Source organism: Charadrius vociferus, unplaced genomic scaffold (assembly GCF_000708025.1).
Source record: "Charadrius vociferus isolate BGI_N301 unplaced genomic scaffold, ASM70802v2 scaffold49, whole genome shotgun sequence".
NCBI classification, from domain to species: Eukaryota; Metazoa; Chordata; class Aves; order Charadriiformes; family Charadriidae; genus Charadrius; species Charadrius vociferus.
Window position 1 is genome coordinate 3,342,261 of NW_009661375.1, and position 17,102 is coordinate 3,359,362.

At 41.8% G+C, this 17,102-nt stretch overlaps 1 protein-coding gene across 1 annotated transcript in view; it reads left to right on the plus strand.

The window, feature by feature from the left end:
• Positions 1-17,102, plus strand: part of ATL1 (atlastin GTPase 1) — a 74,638-nt gene that overhangs the window by 15,167 nt on the left and 42,369 nt on the right. Inside the window, exon 2 of the mRNA XM_009893936.1 lies at positions 16,832-16,974. Within this exon, the coding sequence (XP_009892238.1) occupies positions 16,832-16,974 (143 nt within the window). The remainder of the gene's footprint in view (positions 1-16,831; positions 16,975-17,102) is intronic.

The following is a 17,102-nucleotide window of genomic DNA, read 5'->3' on the forward strand; positions in this document are numbered from 1 at the left end:
TTCTGCTGGCCTCAATTCCTTCAGTATGCAGGGAAGTCTCCTATGAACTCATCTTGAGACTAAAGGCTAAAAGACTAAAGATCAGCGTCTTCCCAGCTCCCTCCTGCGCCAGAGCCCACATCCCCATCAACAACGTGGTCAGGTTCCCACACGACAGAAGTGGAGCCCAACTTCCCCGAAAGATCAGGGAAATTGCCCTTAAGACTTTTCCCGAGAGGAAGACAGAGCTTTTGCTATCTGTTAGTATTGATCTCAATTTTATTTAATGAGACTCAGAACTGAAAATTATGTTCCACTTTACTCAGAATGAAAATTAAAACTATAGAATTTTGGCAGAAGACTGCAAAGCTCCAATAGAAAACTTGACCTACGCAAGAATGGGACTCAAACAAGGGTACATTTGAATGAGGTGAGCCACACAGTCAAATTCATTTTGCTTAATGTCATATACAGAGTATATTTACTGAGAAAGAAGAGCTAGGTAGTAGTCTTTTGGTCATCTCTTCTTCAGCTGTCCTACAGCCTGCTATAGGATAAGTGACAGCATCCCACTGAGCACAGCTCTTGCAAGAGTATTTTAGTAGCTAAATACTAATACTACAGAACATCTCACAGCATCTGTGTTCAAAATAAAAACAACCACAAGTATTCCTCTTTTTTTGAATACCCCATTGCATAGTTGTACCAGCCTATGAGGTTACATGTCACTAGTTTAACGTGACAGAACAATAATCTTTACACTTTTTTCCCCAGCTTATGTCAACTCCAACCAACATAACTCAGATTCCCTTAAGCATACACACAGCTGTACCAGAGCAGATTAAAGGTTCCTTTAAAACCATGGTCCTGTCTCAACTAGCGGATGCTTCAGAAAGTGGTTAAGAGCTGAGCAAACAAATGGCGACGCTTTCCTGACGCACTCTCCCCGCAACCGAATCGGGGTCTGCACGGTGCCTGCTGCAACAAGGACTAGCTGCAGACAGAGCCTGCATCAGGCTGCCAGTCCAGCAGAAACACACGTTCTTCCAACCTAGGAAGAAGCAATACGCTTTCTTCCAACCTAGGTACAACATCAGTGGTGTGTTCCAACGCCACACTCAAAAACGAGAGGTGCACTATTAATAGGACTGGGGTTTTGGGGAGTTGGGAGAGTTTTGTGATATTACACACGAAAAAATCATCAGCTTTTCCCACCGTCTCGGTGGGAAACTTTCTTCTCAGAGCTGAATCAAAAAGCTGTTGTGGGACAGTGGAATCCAACGTGTCGCTCGTGGCAATCCCTGCATATGATGCTTCCCACCGCACACCCAAACAACACACATGAGAAAACACATTTTGGGTAGGACACTTTTCGTAGCTAATGACCAGAAATAACACAGAAAACTGGTTTCAGAACCAGTTGCGCACTCTGCAGTTTTGTTCTATTTATTTTTAAGAGTGCAACCAAGCAATTCCACTCCAGGGGGTCTACAGTACTAAGCTGTGCGAGATGATAAAAAATTGGAGAATCATTTCACTTGAACACCTGAATGCAAGTTTATGTGCTCAGTCTCCTTCTCCAGCCACTTTCTCCTTCAACACTGAGGAAGAGACAGGGGAGATTCAGACAGCAATATCACTCGCACAGGCTCCAAATTAGTATTTTCAGTTTCCATGGTGAAATCCCCTCCTCACCCCAACGTCGTTGCCTGATCTCCAGCCTTGGATCAACAGCCCAGTTCACCAGAAGAGCTGTTTGTCTGAACTTGTCTTCATTTAATCTAATCATAATTGCAGCTCTTGTGGCAACCCTCCCATGCATTCCCATCTTATTCATTCCTTGCCAAACTTCACTCATCAGTGACCATGACATTTTGCTGTCTCAAATGCTGCCTGCTTCTCCTCAGTTACTGTATGTATCTTCAAAAGGTGCCCTGAACTCATGGCCCAGCGATTGAAATAGAAGTTTCTCATCTCTTTCTATCTTCTGACCTCTTACACTTTATAACTCTTAACCTGCTCTATGTGGTTTTGAAATTCCCATTATGCTGTGTCATTCTTTCCATAACTCACAGTATCGTCAAACAGACCCTTGAATTCATCTGCCTACGTCTCTTGAGTTCACATCTACCACCACCTCAAGCTCTCAGCCGACTAAGGTGACCCAAAGAAATGTCCCTCACCTGGGCTGCTCTAAATCCATGAAAACAAATTCCTTTCTTACATGCAGAAAGCACAGTAAGTATTTTAGTTGTGATTAAAAAAAAGAGAATCCAAAACATGATGGGCATTAGGGGAATAAAAAAAAGATACCTGATACAGGAGACCTGAACAAGCCAAGACTACTGCATATATGTACCAGAAGGCAGGAGCACAGAGACCTTGAACAGAGGATGGGATCTTGAAGATACCGCCACAACCAGTCCAATAAAACTTGAGCAAGCAACTGCCACAGCTTGGCACAACCACCAGACCCCTCAGCTGCAGTTCAGCCGTGAGCTTTTCGACATGAGGATTTGGGTTTCACTACTTGTAGCATCCCTCTCCCATACGATACAAACGCTCCCACGAACATGTCACATTCCTGTATGTGACCCCGTTTCAGCATTTTATCCTACGGTCAAACTGGTCACACATAGAGATGAGACATTTCTGCAAAGGAAGGACTTATTTCTCAAGATGAGGCCCCCGCGATTCCTCACTGCTGTTCCCAGCACACAAGGAGAAACCCTCAAGACCAGCTCTGGGGTCCTGAGGTCTCCCATTACACAGCAGCCTCAACAGAGACCTGCCATGAAGGACAGCAAGTCCTCAGGGGGCCTCGGTAACTCCATTACAACAATAACTTTGGGGAGTTTCATCACTTGCTTCTTTTTTTTTTTGTGAACACGCAAACAAACATCCATAAAAATCCGCACTCAGGAGGCAATATTAAGAAATCCGACAGGAACTGCCAGACTGGATTAGGTTTCTGATCTTACCAGTTTACCATTTATCCCTCAAGTCAGCGCAACTGATGTGCTGGAGAAGAATTTGATCTCGGTGGATGGCAACCTGCTGGTCTGTAACAGAATTTGAATTATGTTCCAATGCAGGAGTTCGCATAACTGTTCCCAGTGTTACCATAATTAATGGTACAATTTTGCTTACTCTTACGTTTTACCTAAATCAGTCTGTCAGTTTTAAAAAACGCTCTGCAAATACAGCTGTAAAACTACCAGGCAGCTAAAGCAAAGAACAGCAACGCTGGACATGCTCTTATGAATGGAAAGGAGAGGCTCGTAATTCTGAAACACCACCTCTTTACCAGCTGAGTTTAACACCCAGACCGTAGAGCTGAGTATTCATTAAAAGTCAATACATAACCAGAAAGCTTCTCAGCAAACCCAGCTTAAAAGCAACACGAGTTAATCCCCGCTGTGTGAGCCCAGAATTGCTGTCCTTCACAAAAGAAAGATACCGCAAGCTTTTGCAGTCCTGTATGGGAGAATCACCCATACAGGACACAGAGTGGCTTCAGAGCTCCTCTGCCTCTGCGCCAGCAAAAAATCATAGCTCCCACTAATGCTTTCCAGTTTGAGACTGAGTAGAGAGCATGCTGGTTCCTGCCCCAGCGCCAGGCAGCACACCCTACAAACACCCTCAGAAGATGCACAGAAACGGTATATGACCTTTTTTTTTTTTCTTGTATTCCCCTGTATCTTACCTCCTAGATGGGTGCATGTACCAAACCCACACAGGTGCAATTACTGCAGTTCTGTGGGTTCCTCCCCCCCCCCTTTTCTTTTATATAAAACAAAACAAGCAAAACCAACCCAAAGTTCCCCACAGCCCCATCCTGAGAAAACCTAAACAGAGTACCGGGCTGAACAAAGGCCCCCCTGCTCAGTGCTGAGAACATCTCCGTAACAGATGCCGAACACATTTTTCTCCTTCACGCGGGAAGGTTGATGGATTGATTAAAAATGTAGAAAGAAGAACAAAAGAAAGCTAAAAAGAAAAAGAAAAAAAAAAGTGGGACGATTCTGTGAAATATTAATGCAAATCTTACTGAATGGGCTGAGATTTCTGCCAGACAGAATCAACTGTCTCTCCCATCTTGAGCCCTCGCAACGCTCCATTCATCACCCGAGGTGTGCCAGGGCAGCTCACATGTGGAGCAGATGTCCAGCTAGTCTTTGCTGCTGAAAAAAAAGACCCTGAACAGCAATTTCGTTTTCAGGGCTCTTGCTCTTTTAGGAGGCAGAAACACCCAGAGGCAATTGTTCATCCCGCAATCTTCCAGCTAGATTTCCGAGATGGAGAACAGGACCAGGCTCCTTTAGAGCAAAAGGCTTTCAGAAACCATTTCCCTAACAGAGACTTTACAGAGTTATTACACAAAAAGAAAACAATCTCTTACAACCGTCACCATTACTACTTTTCAGAATAAAGCAAAAACAATGATTCACATGCTAATTTTACTTTTTAGCTGTATTTCTGAATTTCCTGTGTCAGCTAGAGCAGCAGCACTCCCAAGAGAGCCATCATGTTGGAATACTGTACAAAGACCAATACTGATTTTGTGGGTGCTCTCCGGATGGACACTGCCACTCCTCCTCCTTCAGACAAAAAACACGCATCAGTACAAAGCAGGAGGCAAACTTCACAGCTGTCACTCCTCATTTCCACATTTACAGCACTTTCAGTTTCCCTTATTGAAGGAGCAGAACCCAGAGTACACAAAAGTACCAGGGTTTAAATAAATTCCACATTAAAACCTGAAACCCAGTGCAGTAAGATCTGTGACTGGCACTCCTAAGCACAGCTGTAATGCAAATAAAGCTTAAATGTATTTACTTTTACTGAGAGTTGGTGAAATTTAGATAGTATATCTCTTGCAGAGAAAATTGGGAGGAGGGGAACCTACCTTTCACTCACAGACTTCAGACACTTTCTTACTCAAGGCCAATTAACTCAAGCAATAAGGGATTAAAAGCTCATTAATGATGTTACGCCAACTCCTTTTATTTCAGCACAGAAAATCAGACTAAGGATTTGTATAAGCAAAGTGGCTTTACAGATCTCAGCAGCCACTGAATCTCATTCACAGCAATAACTACTGAAGGACAAAGACTAACAATGATAACAAAGCAAAGATCAGTGCACATCTTAACAACATTTATTTTAGAAAAAAAATAACAGAAGTCGTCAGCTATATGCTTCCAAGCAGAGGTTGGTTATTCTCCTATGACATTTTCTTGGCAGGTCATCTTTTGCAAAATACTTGGCATGATCCTTCCAACAGATAAAGCAAGAAACAGACCCTGACCACAAAAGTACTATTTAGCAACTAATGCGGCACAAAAGATACAAACAAATACCACATGAGGAAATAAAAAAAAAAAAAGCCTAATTTTGACTCAGAGCAGACCACTGGCAAGAACCAAAACAGAAAAGAACCTTTTCAAGTTACAACTATGTGCACTAGATTGTTTTGAAAGGCCACAAAAAATAGTACACTTTCCTGAAGAATAATATATATATTTTTAACGGAAGATTACACAAATCAAAGAAGCTGCTAGTGTAGTTAAAATTCAGCAGATGCCTAACAGCATTACTGGCTGGGGTATAAAATAGGGGTGGGGGAGAACCCAAACCAACAAAAAAAAAAACAAACCTTCAAACATATTATTAAACTACAAGAAGAGAAGGATTTGAAAAGGGTTTATTCACCTAACCATACAAAGAATAAATGAACAACTTTATTTTATTCTTATGCTGAATGCATAGATTTCACAACGCAGGAAACCCCCCCCCCCCCAGTATTATATTCAAGTAACATTAAAAGATTACATATTTTATCAGCTGCAGAGGAATTTATTTATTCCTTAAAGAACTAAGAGATATGTCAACCAAAGTAGTTGACAAGTATCTACGTCTCTTCTTTTCCCTGAGAAAAAAATATAAATGAGAGAGTTGATCAGAGACAGCACTCAGTCTCCGAACACCTCTACCAAGTCAAGACAGCACTACTAACCCCACTTCGTGCAAAAGGAAGACACCGATATTTTTTATTTCAGGGAAGCTATGACGAACTTATGGTTATTTGTACATGACAAGGATAGAACCACAAAGCAACACGTCACAGTCACGCAGGAAATCCATGGCTGGGGTCCAACGCACTCGACCGTGCTTTCCCATCACGACAAGGAATGTGGCTTTCTAGGCAGGCAGGAAGAAGTAGTTTCTAAAGGAAAAGGCAATGGCTTTTTTTGGCTGTTTTTAAATTAAGCCCCTTGTGTTGCATTAAAGAATTTTAAGACGATTGTTTTACTTTTTTGACACCAAAGAAAAAGACGTTTTTTACTGCTTTGCTTTGTAACCATGAGTTAACATACAGTAAGATGTGTCCCTTCAGAAAGGCAGCACTGAGGAACCGCCATCGGTATTTTAAAGAGGAGAAGAAACTGCAATTCTGAGATTGCAACTCTTATACCATCACTATCTGCATGCAACTTCCTAAAACACCAGAAATACTTTTGGACATACTTTCAGATTAGTCAGACCAAAATATCCAAGTGTATGCCTTTTGCTGGGGGTTTTGTTTGTTTTATTGAAGCTGTTTTGCCTAGAATTGAGGTCCTCATGAGCTGTGTGTGCAAGCTTGTTTTGAACTACGGAATGTTTGGGCAATCCCCTCTAGTTTTTCATATCATGCAGAGGCTCTTCTGCGGTACCAAGCATTCCAAACCCGGGGTACAAATCTATATTGACTCCTTTCCCTTATCGTAATTTGAGAGAATCTAGACAGGTGCAGGTGAAAAATAAGTAGAAAAAAGAATCTAACTCCAAGAAAGCTGGTCAGCAATTGCCTCCTTAAAATTTCAATTCCTCAGAGATGAACTCACAGTTACAAAACTAAAAGGAACAAGCCATAAAGTTGTCTTCATGCAGCAAAATAGGTCTGACTGCTTTGTTCTTTGTTGTTGTTATTGTTAAACCAAACAGCGACCAGAATAGAAAGAATGAATAAAAAAGCAGCTGTGTAAATCAAGGAAGTTAAAAGAAAACTAGTTAAAAGTAGGAACAAGGAGGTTTATCTTCTTTATTTTGCACCTGTACTGTATCGATTGTTACCATCTTGGGCTGGAAGATAGTTAAGACATAATGACTTCCTCTCAATTTCACTTGTGTAGGTGTTTATACGTACTACAGTGTGCCTGCTTGTTTCCGACTACTGCAATGGTACCATGGTTCAACTGTTTCTAGTAGAATAAACCCCAACATTTATTTACAATCTTAATTTTATATCTCATGATGATGAAATATTGATCAGTAATATTTCTAATTCAGTGGGCAATTCAAAATCACAGCCTGGAATTCTGTTGAAATAAACAGAAATGATGTTTTAGTCATTTTTTTAATGAGGAAAATTAGAACTTTAAAATGTGCTAGATACATGAGAAAGGTTAAGTATAAAGTATGTTTTGCACTTATGCTGATTAAGTAAAGAGAGGAAATACGCTGCCATTTCATTACAGATTATATCTTTCATGATTTTACAGCTCTTATCCTCTCACACCCTATTTTTAGCCAGAATGAAGGAGAGAAAAGAAACTTCAATTTTTCTTTTTTTTTTTTTAATTGTTTATTAATTTTGACTGATCCACTCATTTGAATGATGTAACTTGAAAAGAAGAAACAAATTTTTTCTACAGCTTAATCTACAGTTGTCAAACACTGGTTTCACTTCAGTTTCAAGCACTTGGCCAGCGACTTCCTCACTTTACTGGTTCAACTTTCTTTAAAAAAAACATGCTGCTCGAACAATATGCATGCTACAGAAATTATAGCACTACAGTAAATTAGGCCTGATGATGTAACTGAAATTTTAAAGAAGTATTTTTTTTCTTTTCGATTTTAATATACTAGAGACGATCTTCCATCTTATCTCACTCCTCTTTGTTTCTAAGTATTTTAACTCACCTTTGTTTGATCCTCGGTGGACCCCTGAGGCTGTTTAGGCGATGCCCCTCCATCCCAGAGCACTTCTCAGCCTGACAATCTGCTCTCCAACTCTCTAAGAGCCTACAGTTCCCACCCCCAATAAATGTAATCCTCTCCCTTCACCAGCTGTGTGGATTTTCCATGGACCAGCCTTCCTGAGCCAGGCACCCTGAAGGAATGTGTTTGAGAAGGATGCGCCATCACGATTTCCGCCAGCTGAGGAACTCTGTGCAGCCCGGATGCTTCCCTGTTTCCAAAACTATCCCTCAGCTCACAAGCATCCTCTGCTCTAGGATAACATACAAGATTTCCTCAAGGTATATGAGATTTCCTCTTAGCATGAAGTTACAATACCTAAGGGCTAATTCAGCTGCCCCACGCGTTCAGTCTTCAGCATCCTGGTTGTCCTAAGAACTGCTATATTGGAGGTTTGATGATCTGTACACCTGCTTAGCAGAAAGGAGTAAGCCACAGGACCTTCAAGAAGTAAAACACTGACCTGTGGGTTGGTTGGTTGGTTTTTTTTTTTCTTATGTCAGACAGCAGCCAAAATGCAGGAAAGGAACAAAAAAGCAGTCCTGAAAACCAAAATAGATTATAGCCACACTCTTAAGCAGAAAGCCTAAGCTGTCACATGTAATATTACATGTACTACGAAGTCTCTGCGAGACAAACTATGTCCTGCAAGTATATTCAACCTGCAGGAAGCTTAAGATACCATCATTGCCCTTCTCTGCTCACAAACAGCAGAGGCTGAACTCACGTAATCAAAGGGCAACCACACAGGGATCATATGCAAATTCCACTTCAAGCTTCCGAAGGCTTCCCGTAGCTAAAGGAAATGATACACACGGAAGAAGTAAGGAAAGCAGAAACCAGGAGAGAGAGTAGGAGGGCAAAAGCCATAACGTCAAGATGACCTCAACGTCCAGTGAGACCGCATCCCAGGGACAGAGAAAGCCGATAAGGGAATAGCCTGGCACTACACCTCTCCAGGAAAACCAAGTGCAGCTAGCCTGGTTGGCAAGCAGCAGCTCACACACTTTCCACGCACCGCCCAAAGCACCAAGGCTCCAAAAAAAAGAGGCAACAACTGCTTCACCTCTTTCAGAATTTTACCATATCATGCTTCCATGGAGAAAAGCCACAGCCTCCTCCTCCTCCACCCCTACAGGAGCTAACTTTGCTGCTCGAGCCAGCACAGTCAGTCCGTACTCAAGACAGCCCACTGCAGGATTTAGACAAACCTCAACACCCACAGAATGAGAAAAAGGAAAAATTGATGTTCATCTACCCTAAACAGGCAGTTGGTTGTGACTGCTGAAGCGACGGCAGATCATAAAATGTTCTCAAGATCTCCCTACCCATCCTCGTAAGTCCCTTTGTTCCCCGTTTTATATTGTGAGCCAAATCTAAACAACAGACTCTCTAGACAGGAACTGTTTGGCAAAGTTTTAAAGGCACTATGTTAATCAAAAAGTTAGTCATGCCTCTTCACAATTATCCAAAGCAACAGTGCTTTAAATTTAAATGCAGACACGCCTGATAAAATGAAACAGCACTATCAGAAACTGCATATCCTGTCCAATTACTGACCCACAGTCCTCCTAAATATCATGCTGGTGAAGGTATTTTGACTATGCAGATACGCGCCATCCAGTCTCAGAAACCCTCGCTCCTCGTGAGCTGCTCACGCTACAGAAGCGATGCCCGCGTAGCTGAGCTAGCTCAGTTCCTTCCCTCCGTGTATCGTATCATTACCCTCCCCTGCAACAGAAAACATCCTCTTATGGCAGGGGCCATTTAAAATGGCAACATTTCTTTCACAAAAACAGTTTTAAATGAAAAGAGATCTCAGCTGTTAAAGACAATCTATCATTATATTTAAATTAACAACCCCACTCTGACAGACAACACGATTGAGAATACCTCCAAGTGCTACATCAAATACTCTCCCTTACCCCACTGTAGACGAAGTGCATCAAAAGAAAAATTTCAGGTGCTGCTGTTTTCAAACCCCTCGTAAATACAACACAAATACCTGAAGCTGTGAATCACTGGAGACCAACGAACAGTCATCAGGTATTGCTCCCTGACAAATTTTAATTCTTTAAGTTTTATCAAGACAAAGTATGTCTATAAAAGATAGTATGGCCCCACCTTTATTCTTTCTACTTACCGTGTTTACATTTCTGTGCCTGTGCAAGAAATTTTACCACTTATCTACCCTTACGATTAATGACTAAATCTCCCAAACATCTTTGGGAGTTTAATGATTATAATTCAACTATTGTCTTGCATGTCTGTACAGTAAACAACGAGTTAAGGCAAATGTAACACAATTCTACATTGCTTCAATAGCGATGATCAGCAAACAGCCATACACACAGCTGATAAAAAAACCCCAAGAATATAGCTTCTTGGGGTGGGCCATCACCTTAAATGTAAGATGAAATTATGCTTTTAACGCTGCACAGGAAAGAGCTACACAAAGAAAGCTCAAGAACAATTTCTTATCAATAAGCCCACAGCATCCCCTGCAATGACTTCTTCACTCTCTGAAGAGAAACAGCACTTACCTTTCTAGAAAGTCTCAAAATTCACTTTTCAACAGGCTACAAACCCAGCTGTTCACACTAACCTGAAAATATGTTTCATTCAGCTTTCTGGACACGTCCAGCCAAATCTTCCTCATCTCTATGAAAACACGAACCTTCTATACACCGTATTCATCCAGAAGATGCAAAAATAGACTTGGGAGAAGAGTAACTCCAACATTCCAAGATATCAAATATGGCATTACAGATGTCAGTTCACTAAATGCATCAGTTCTGGCCACCAGGAGTGCAGGTCAGCTCAAAGCTCTGGGGGGTATCCCTGACTGTATCTTGCGTGATCTTTTTACTAGCTTTAGGAGCAAAGAAGTCAGCAGAAACACATACAGCAACACACAGGATAACTGAAGTACTGGAAGAGGCTATGGCTTTGGAACACAAGCCTTGGCACTTCTTATTCTCCCACTTTTGCAACACATTTCAGGTTTTTTACTGCCTGCTCTTGACATACTGACCAGCATCTGCTTCAAACATATCCAATTTTTCAGCCAAGTTACTCTTGAACAGATTCCCTAAATGAGAAAAGAGAAAGGAGGTGGGAGATGCACGACAAATAACACTGTATGGTGCTGCCTGTGTAAACATGCTCTCCGGTCTAGCAAACCACAGGTTGGAGAAAAACATGGTGGTGCATAATACAGAGACCCCTTTTTTATAATTAGACAGATTGAGTTAACCTGACAGAAAATTACTCTACTTGGTGAAGCCAAAGGAGAAGTTCAGATAAATGATCTTTGGAATACCTCTTCCATAGGTACACTCAGCAAGGAGATTTTGGGAAGGCCTGGTGGCATATATTGTCTTTCGCCATTTTTCAACTACTGTCAGTGTCGCCATTTTTCAACTACTGTCAGTATTTACCTACTCTCATTAAAGGCAACATAGCACCTGTTTTTATTGGTCACAAACGCAAAGTCTTGAACAAAATACCCTGCCCTTCTCAATGACATTTTATTGGAATCCCAGAATGCACTCAGGAACACCGAAATTGCTATAAATCACAAATCAAAGGTTGCTGAGTGCTCTTATTGCTAGGAAGCCTTCAGAAATGGGGGAAGAACTATTCCAACTTCTTGAAGAAATATAAAATCTGAAATCCTAACGAACAGCAAAGTGTGAGAAGAAGGTCTTGGCAATCTAAATTGCAAGGCACCGAGATTGCCTTCAGTTGAAGAACAACTTTTATGAATAGGGAGACCTACCCATTTTGCATTGTTCTCAAATGGAATCACCTTGGGTTGATGCTGCCTCTTCTTTTCATTCACAGCCAAAAGCCAGGTGCCAAAAATGAATAAAGGTAGCAAGCATATTTGTTTTTCCAGCTGCAGGGCGGATGGACAGCTGCTGGTGTCAGCAAAATACGCTGGCCAACTCCGCTACGGCCTTGCTAACAGGAAGAGCTATTCTCTCTGACGTGGATGATCTGTGTACTTCTACCATGCACTTCTGCTGATGGAACTGGGAATCACTCAGACACCTCATGGTATAAATCATGGACGCATTCAAAGCTATCCAGACACATTGGAAATGAAAATGACCATCCCATCTTCTGGAGACAAAGAAGACACAGAGAAACTCCACAGCAACAAGAAGAAACTCAACAGCGCTGGTTTGATGCCATTCTAAACACCCTTCATATGGAAAACCAAGAGTACACAGAGTTCAGGCATGGCTACAGCAAACACTGCTAACCAGAAGGCTTTGATCTGGAGAGGAAGAGTGGAATCCCCCGATGTGGCAGATGTTTTATGGTAATTTACATGTGTAAGCAACGTATATTCACCAGGGACAGAAGTGCTGAATCAGGGATGGCCAATCCAATTGGCCTGCAGCTGCCAAAACATACTTGTATAAAGTTGGGAGTATGTGATTAAAAACTATCACAACCATAACTGCACTCTGTCTGGTATTAAAACAAAGTCCTAATACTCCATTCTTAACCTGCTGACTTTAAGTAGTGGAACACTTTAACCAGTAAATTCTCATGATCTGTGAAATTAGACTGACATTAAGAATTATTTTCAAAATATCAAATACAGGTTCTCAACAGTCTTTGACTGGATGAGGAATTATACTCCAGGGCTCTGAGAACACGGCGCTGACCACACAAGCTGGGCTGAAACCTGACTCAAACTGGAGAGAGTCCCACTTTTATGGCAACCTTTAAAAAAATAATTTTTTTTAAAAACGGTATTTGAGCAAAAGAGTCTCTGTCAGCCACGATCCAATTTCATTGCTCAATATTTTCCTGCAGCAGTGATCAGTGGCAAACCAGTACAGGTTTCTCCTAAGTTAATACCTTTACCTGGTGCAGGAGATTAAAAAAAAAAATAAATCCCAAGAGAATAAGCGAGACTGAGCAGGTGACTCAAGAAGCAATGAAATTCCCAAGATATTTAATGAAAACGCATCTCTTATTTACAGATAGTTTCTGTATTAATTTGGTACAATTCTCCCCCCCCTCGTGGTTACTTCTAAAGAAAGCTACTGTAGCACTGTTCACAATCCTGCTTGGAAAAACCAAAACAAGACAGCTTTAGAATTGCTGCACAAGATCATATTTGATCATCACTGCTTCAGTGAGGACAGACATCCAGCTATTCATCCCGCAAAGGCAGGCTGCAGAGGGTGCTGGGCTGAGCAAATACATGGCCTTTCAGCTCAGCTGCCAAACAAGAGCATTCAAACAGACAGTCTACATAAACCATCCTTTTGTTCCCCTTCTCCAAAATGGAAGGTTAGTTAAAACAGTTTTTGGGGCACTCGCATTAAAAACCACAAAACGCCAAGTCCTGTGTGGTTGGGGGAGAAGGAGACAGTGGAGGTAGCAGTGAGTAGAAGTCAACAGGCTGATGGTGAAGGCGCTCACACAAGTAGCCTTTAAATCCCTTTTTATGTGCAAGGAGTGGTGACCCTGCATTTCTCACCATGACACAGGGTATTATTTCCCCTAAATCTCTCCACCAAACCTATTCCAAGTCACTAATAAATACTCAAATAAAAAGCCCATGCAAAAAATCCCAGTAAGATACAGCTAAAGTAAATTATCACCCTAATACAGCGCTTGTTTTCTAAGTCCCTTCAGGACACCAACATCTACAAATAAATAACACCTAATGACTTGATGTTCCGATGTAACCAAACCCCTCAAGCTAACCAAAACAGGCCAGTCTTATGCTATCCCAGCCACTTCCAGAAAATATCATCGACTGCAGAAACATGTGCTTATCCAGCTGATGACATGAACCTGTTATCAAAACTGGCCTTATACAAATTAGAGTACAAGGTACCGAAAAGCTGCAGGCTCACTGACAGGTCATGCTGGCGTGAAAACCCATCCTGGGAAACATCTAACCATGCTATGGGAGCTTACCTGGGATGGGATCTGACAGGCCACTTCCTAGTACTGGAGACTGAATTCCATTTACAGTTTCTAGCGGCTTTTTTAATTTTCTGCCCTAAGACACCGGTCAACTGGATGTTTCTGCATTAACCGCATACACACAACATGTCTATTTCAGCATGAGCATGCAGATGCATGAACAAACTTACAGCATTTTTAAATACTGCTTTGAGACTTTCATGTATATGACCAAGGAGGGCAAACAGAAATCTGGCCAGGAAAGCCAAGTTAAATCTCACTCTTGTAGACCTCGCCTTTGCAGTGTTACGGGATACAATGCTGAGGATGCTAACCATTTGACAGAGAGCAGGGACAAAAAAACCCACACTGTCAGCATATTATTAAGTTCCAGTGAGTACCCAATCTTCATGATTACAGCCTCTTTCAGAAGTCACTAATTCAAGATAGCTTGATACGATGCTTTGAGAGATAAATTATTCCAATTAGATTAGAATTGGCTTAACAGCAGTATCCTCTATTAAAAAGAAAAAAAGGCTTTCCCAACACAGATGAGACAATTAACGCATTAGGATTGTAATGGAAATTGTCCTTCCAAGACTGGTAGACCCAAACTTGGATCTACTTAAACACGCTGTGCATAGATAAGAAAATAATTTATTTATGGATGGTTTCTCCCCCACCCTGAAATGCATTTTGGTGAAAAAAAATATTAAAACAGCATCAGCAATCCAGTACTTACGAGCAACCCTACAATCAGCCATTGTGTGCCATGCGACAGACAAGAAGAAAAAAACCACCCCAGAACACTAAGAAAACACATGTCAGTTTTAAGCTTCCATAGTAGTAATGAAAAGCAAAGCATGTAGAAGATTTTTAGAAAGGCCTTAAATATTCTTCTGTAACCTAATAGCGAACACAAATATTTGCTTAACCTCTGCCTTCAACATCCAAAAAAGAACCAATTACTCTAAAAGCTACCAAATGCCCCAAGAAGAATTCGAGGCATGAACCACCACCACCAAAAAGCATCTGAGGAAGAGGCAGATCTCCCACAATCAGAAAGGCTGCCTCGTTTAGACATCCTAAAAACAACTGTGCTGGAGACGCTGGTGACTCATTATTAGTGATGGAGCAGAGAAACCACTTGAAGAGGTGAGAGGAAAATTCCATTTTAATTTAAGAGCGCTCTCTAGCAAACCTTGCCTGAGCTCTGCAACATTACAATTGGATATTCACTAAGAAATGCATTTTATAAACACTACTGACAGTCCTCAGCAAGCACAAGATGTGCCATCTGCGCTAAGACTTGCCACTAAGAAAAATAAAAGTACAATGTTTATACATTAAGTCCTTTCAAGAAAAAAGGTTTACCTTAGTTACTTTTACAATTAACATAACATCAATGACTTGAAAAAATAAGTTTGCTTTGAATATTTGTCACAACAGCCAGTGCCATCCGACTCCGTATTCCCTCAATACAGTTCCTCCCTGTTGCAGGGCTTTATAAAAACAAAGAGCAAACCAATGACCTAGAAACAAATGTAGGCTCTCAAACTACTTTAAACTCATTAACTTTACACTTGTTTTAGACTCATAATAATGTCTAAAAAGACTGCCAAAGACTTTGATTTAAATTTGCCAGGCCGCACTATGAGAAGGTTTGGGTTTATTGCTATCTGAAATGGATTCAGGAATAGAAGGCACATAACCCAAAGAATGGAGGGGGGAGGGCAGGGTTGTGTGGGGGTTTTTTTTGGTCTGTGTTTTTTTTTTTTTTTTTTTTAAGGGGATATGTTTACATGGCACAGAGCAGAGCCATGCATTCAAACCAGCTCCGGAACCGGAAGCTGTATGACATGTCAGCACAGCTCTCCACTAATTACCAGGATAACGAGAAGCAGAATATTTCTTTTTCCACAAAGAGCAAAGGGATGACACAAAAATACTTCTCTGCAACGCAAAGAGTTATTTCTCATCGTGCTGCCCTCCCTGTACTATGCTGGCATACTCAAAGTAGCTCAAGGTATGCTGATGTTCGGATTTGTAAAACCTGAAATGTTCTTTTAAAGGATTTATTGGTAGATTCCCTAGCAAAGAAAATGACTGCTCCGTGCACAGCACTCCAGTAGGAAAAAAAGAAAAAAGAAAAAAGAAAGGTAAATATGCACCATGAAAACTTTTAAAACTAACTCCCCGAGGCCTCAAGTAACCATTTCAAAGGGGTGGTGGGAAGAAGATCCATCTATAAAACTTCAATTTGAACATTAGCGAAGAGCCCTCCCCCAGCATCAGCAATTACCGCTGCCTTTTATGTGGCAGAGTAACACACCTTTTCTTGTACAGTTGGCTGCGTCAGGTCTATTTTAAACACAATCAACAGCATTACAAAGTAAAACATCACAGCCACTCTTCCCATGCAGCTGAAAATGCAGATTGCCAAACGCAAGCCAAAAACTTTAAGGCTTTCTTTATAAGCCTTAAAGCTGCTGAGCATCCCCGGCGCTTGGGGAAGGGGCTCCCACTGAAGCACAGAGAGGAAAGTGCCATGCCTGTGGTGCTGAGGGACATGGTTTACTGGTGGGCTTGGCAGTGCTAGGCTGGTGGTTGGAGTCGACCTTGAAGGTCTTTTCCAACCTAAACGATTCTATGCTTGTGCCATTCTGTTTCCCAGGGCTGTGGTTCTGGCGATGTGAGCACCAGTACGCACCGTTTCAAGAGCATCTATCTACTGGATTTGCAGCACTAACCGTACCGTGAGCCGTAACTCCGTTCCAGCTTCTGAAGAGCTTTAATCTGCTTCTGCCTTTTGCAGGCTATTATTAACCCCGGGGATAAACTTGCACGCTTTTAATCAAGTGCTTTAACTGATGTGTTCTGGAAACAGGTACGGCAAAGAGATATCCTCTACCTTCTTCGGCAGTAACGCGGAAAGGATCGCCTGCAACATTCACCAGTTCGAAACCTCTAAGAAACCAGTGAGGGGACCGGTAAGACGGACCCTTCTCCGAGGCTGCAAGCCAAATCCTGGTAAATAAAAGCGCTAGACGGGGAGGGAAACCTCAGGCCTTGCCAGGGGTGCCCCCCCCGTCCCAAGCCGGTCCCTTGGCGCCCCCAGCCCGGCCGTGCCGTCGGGGGAGCCCGCAGGGGCGCCGCCC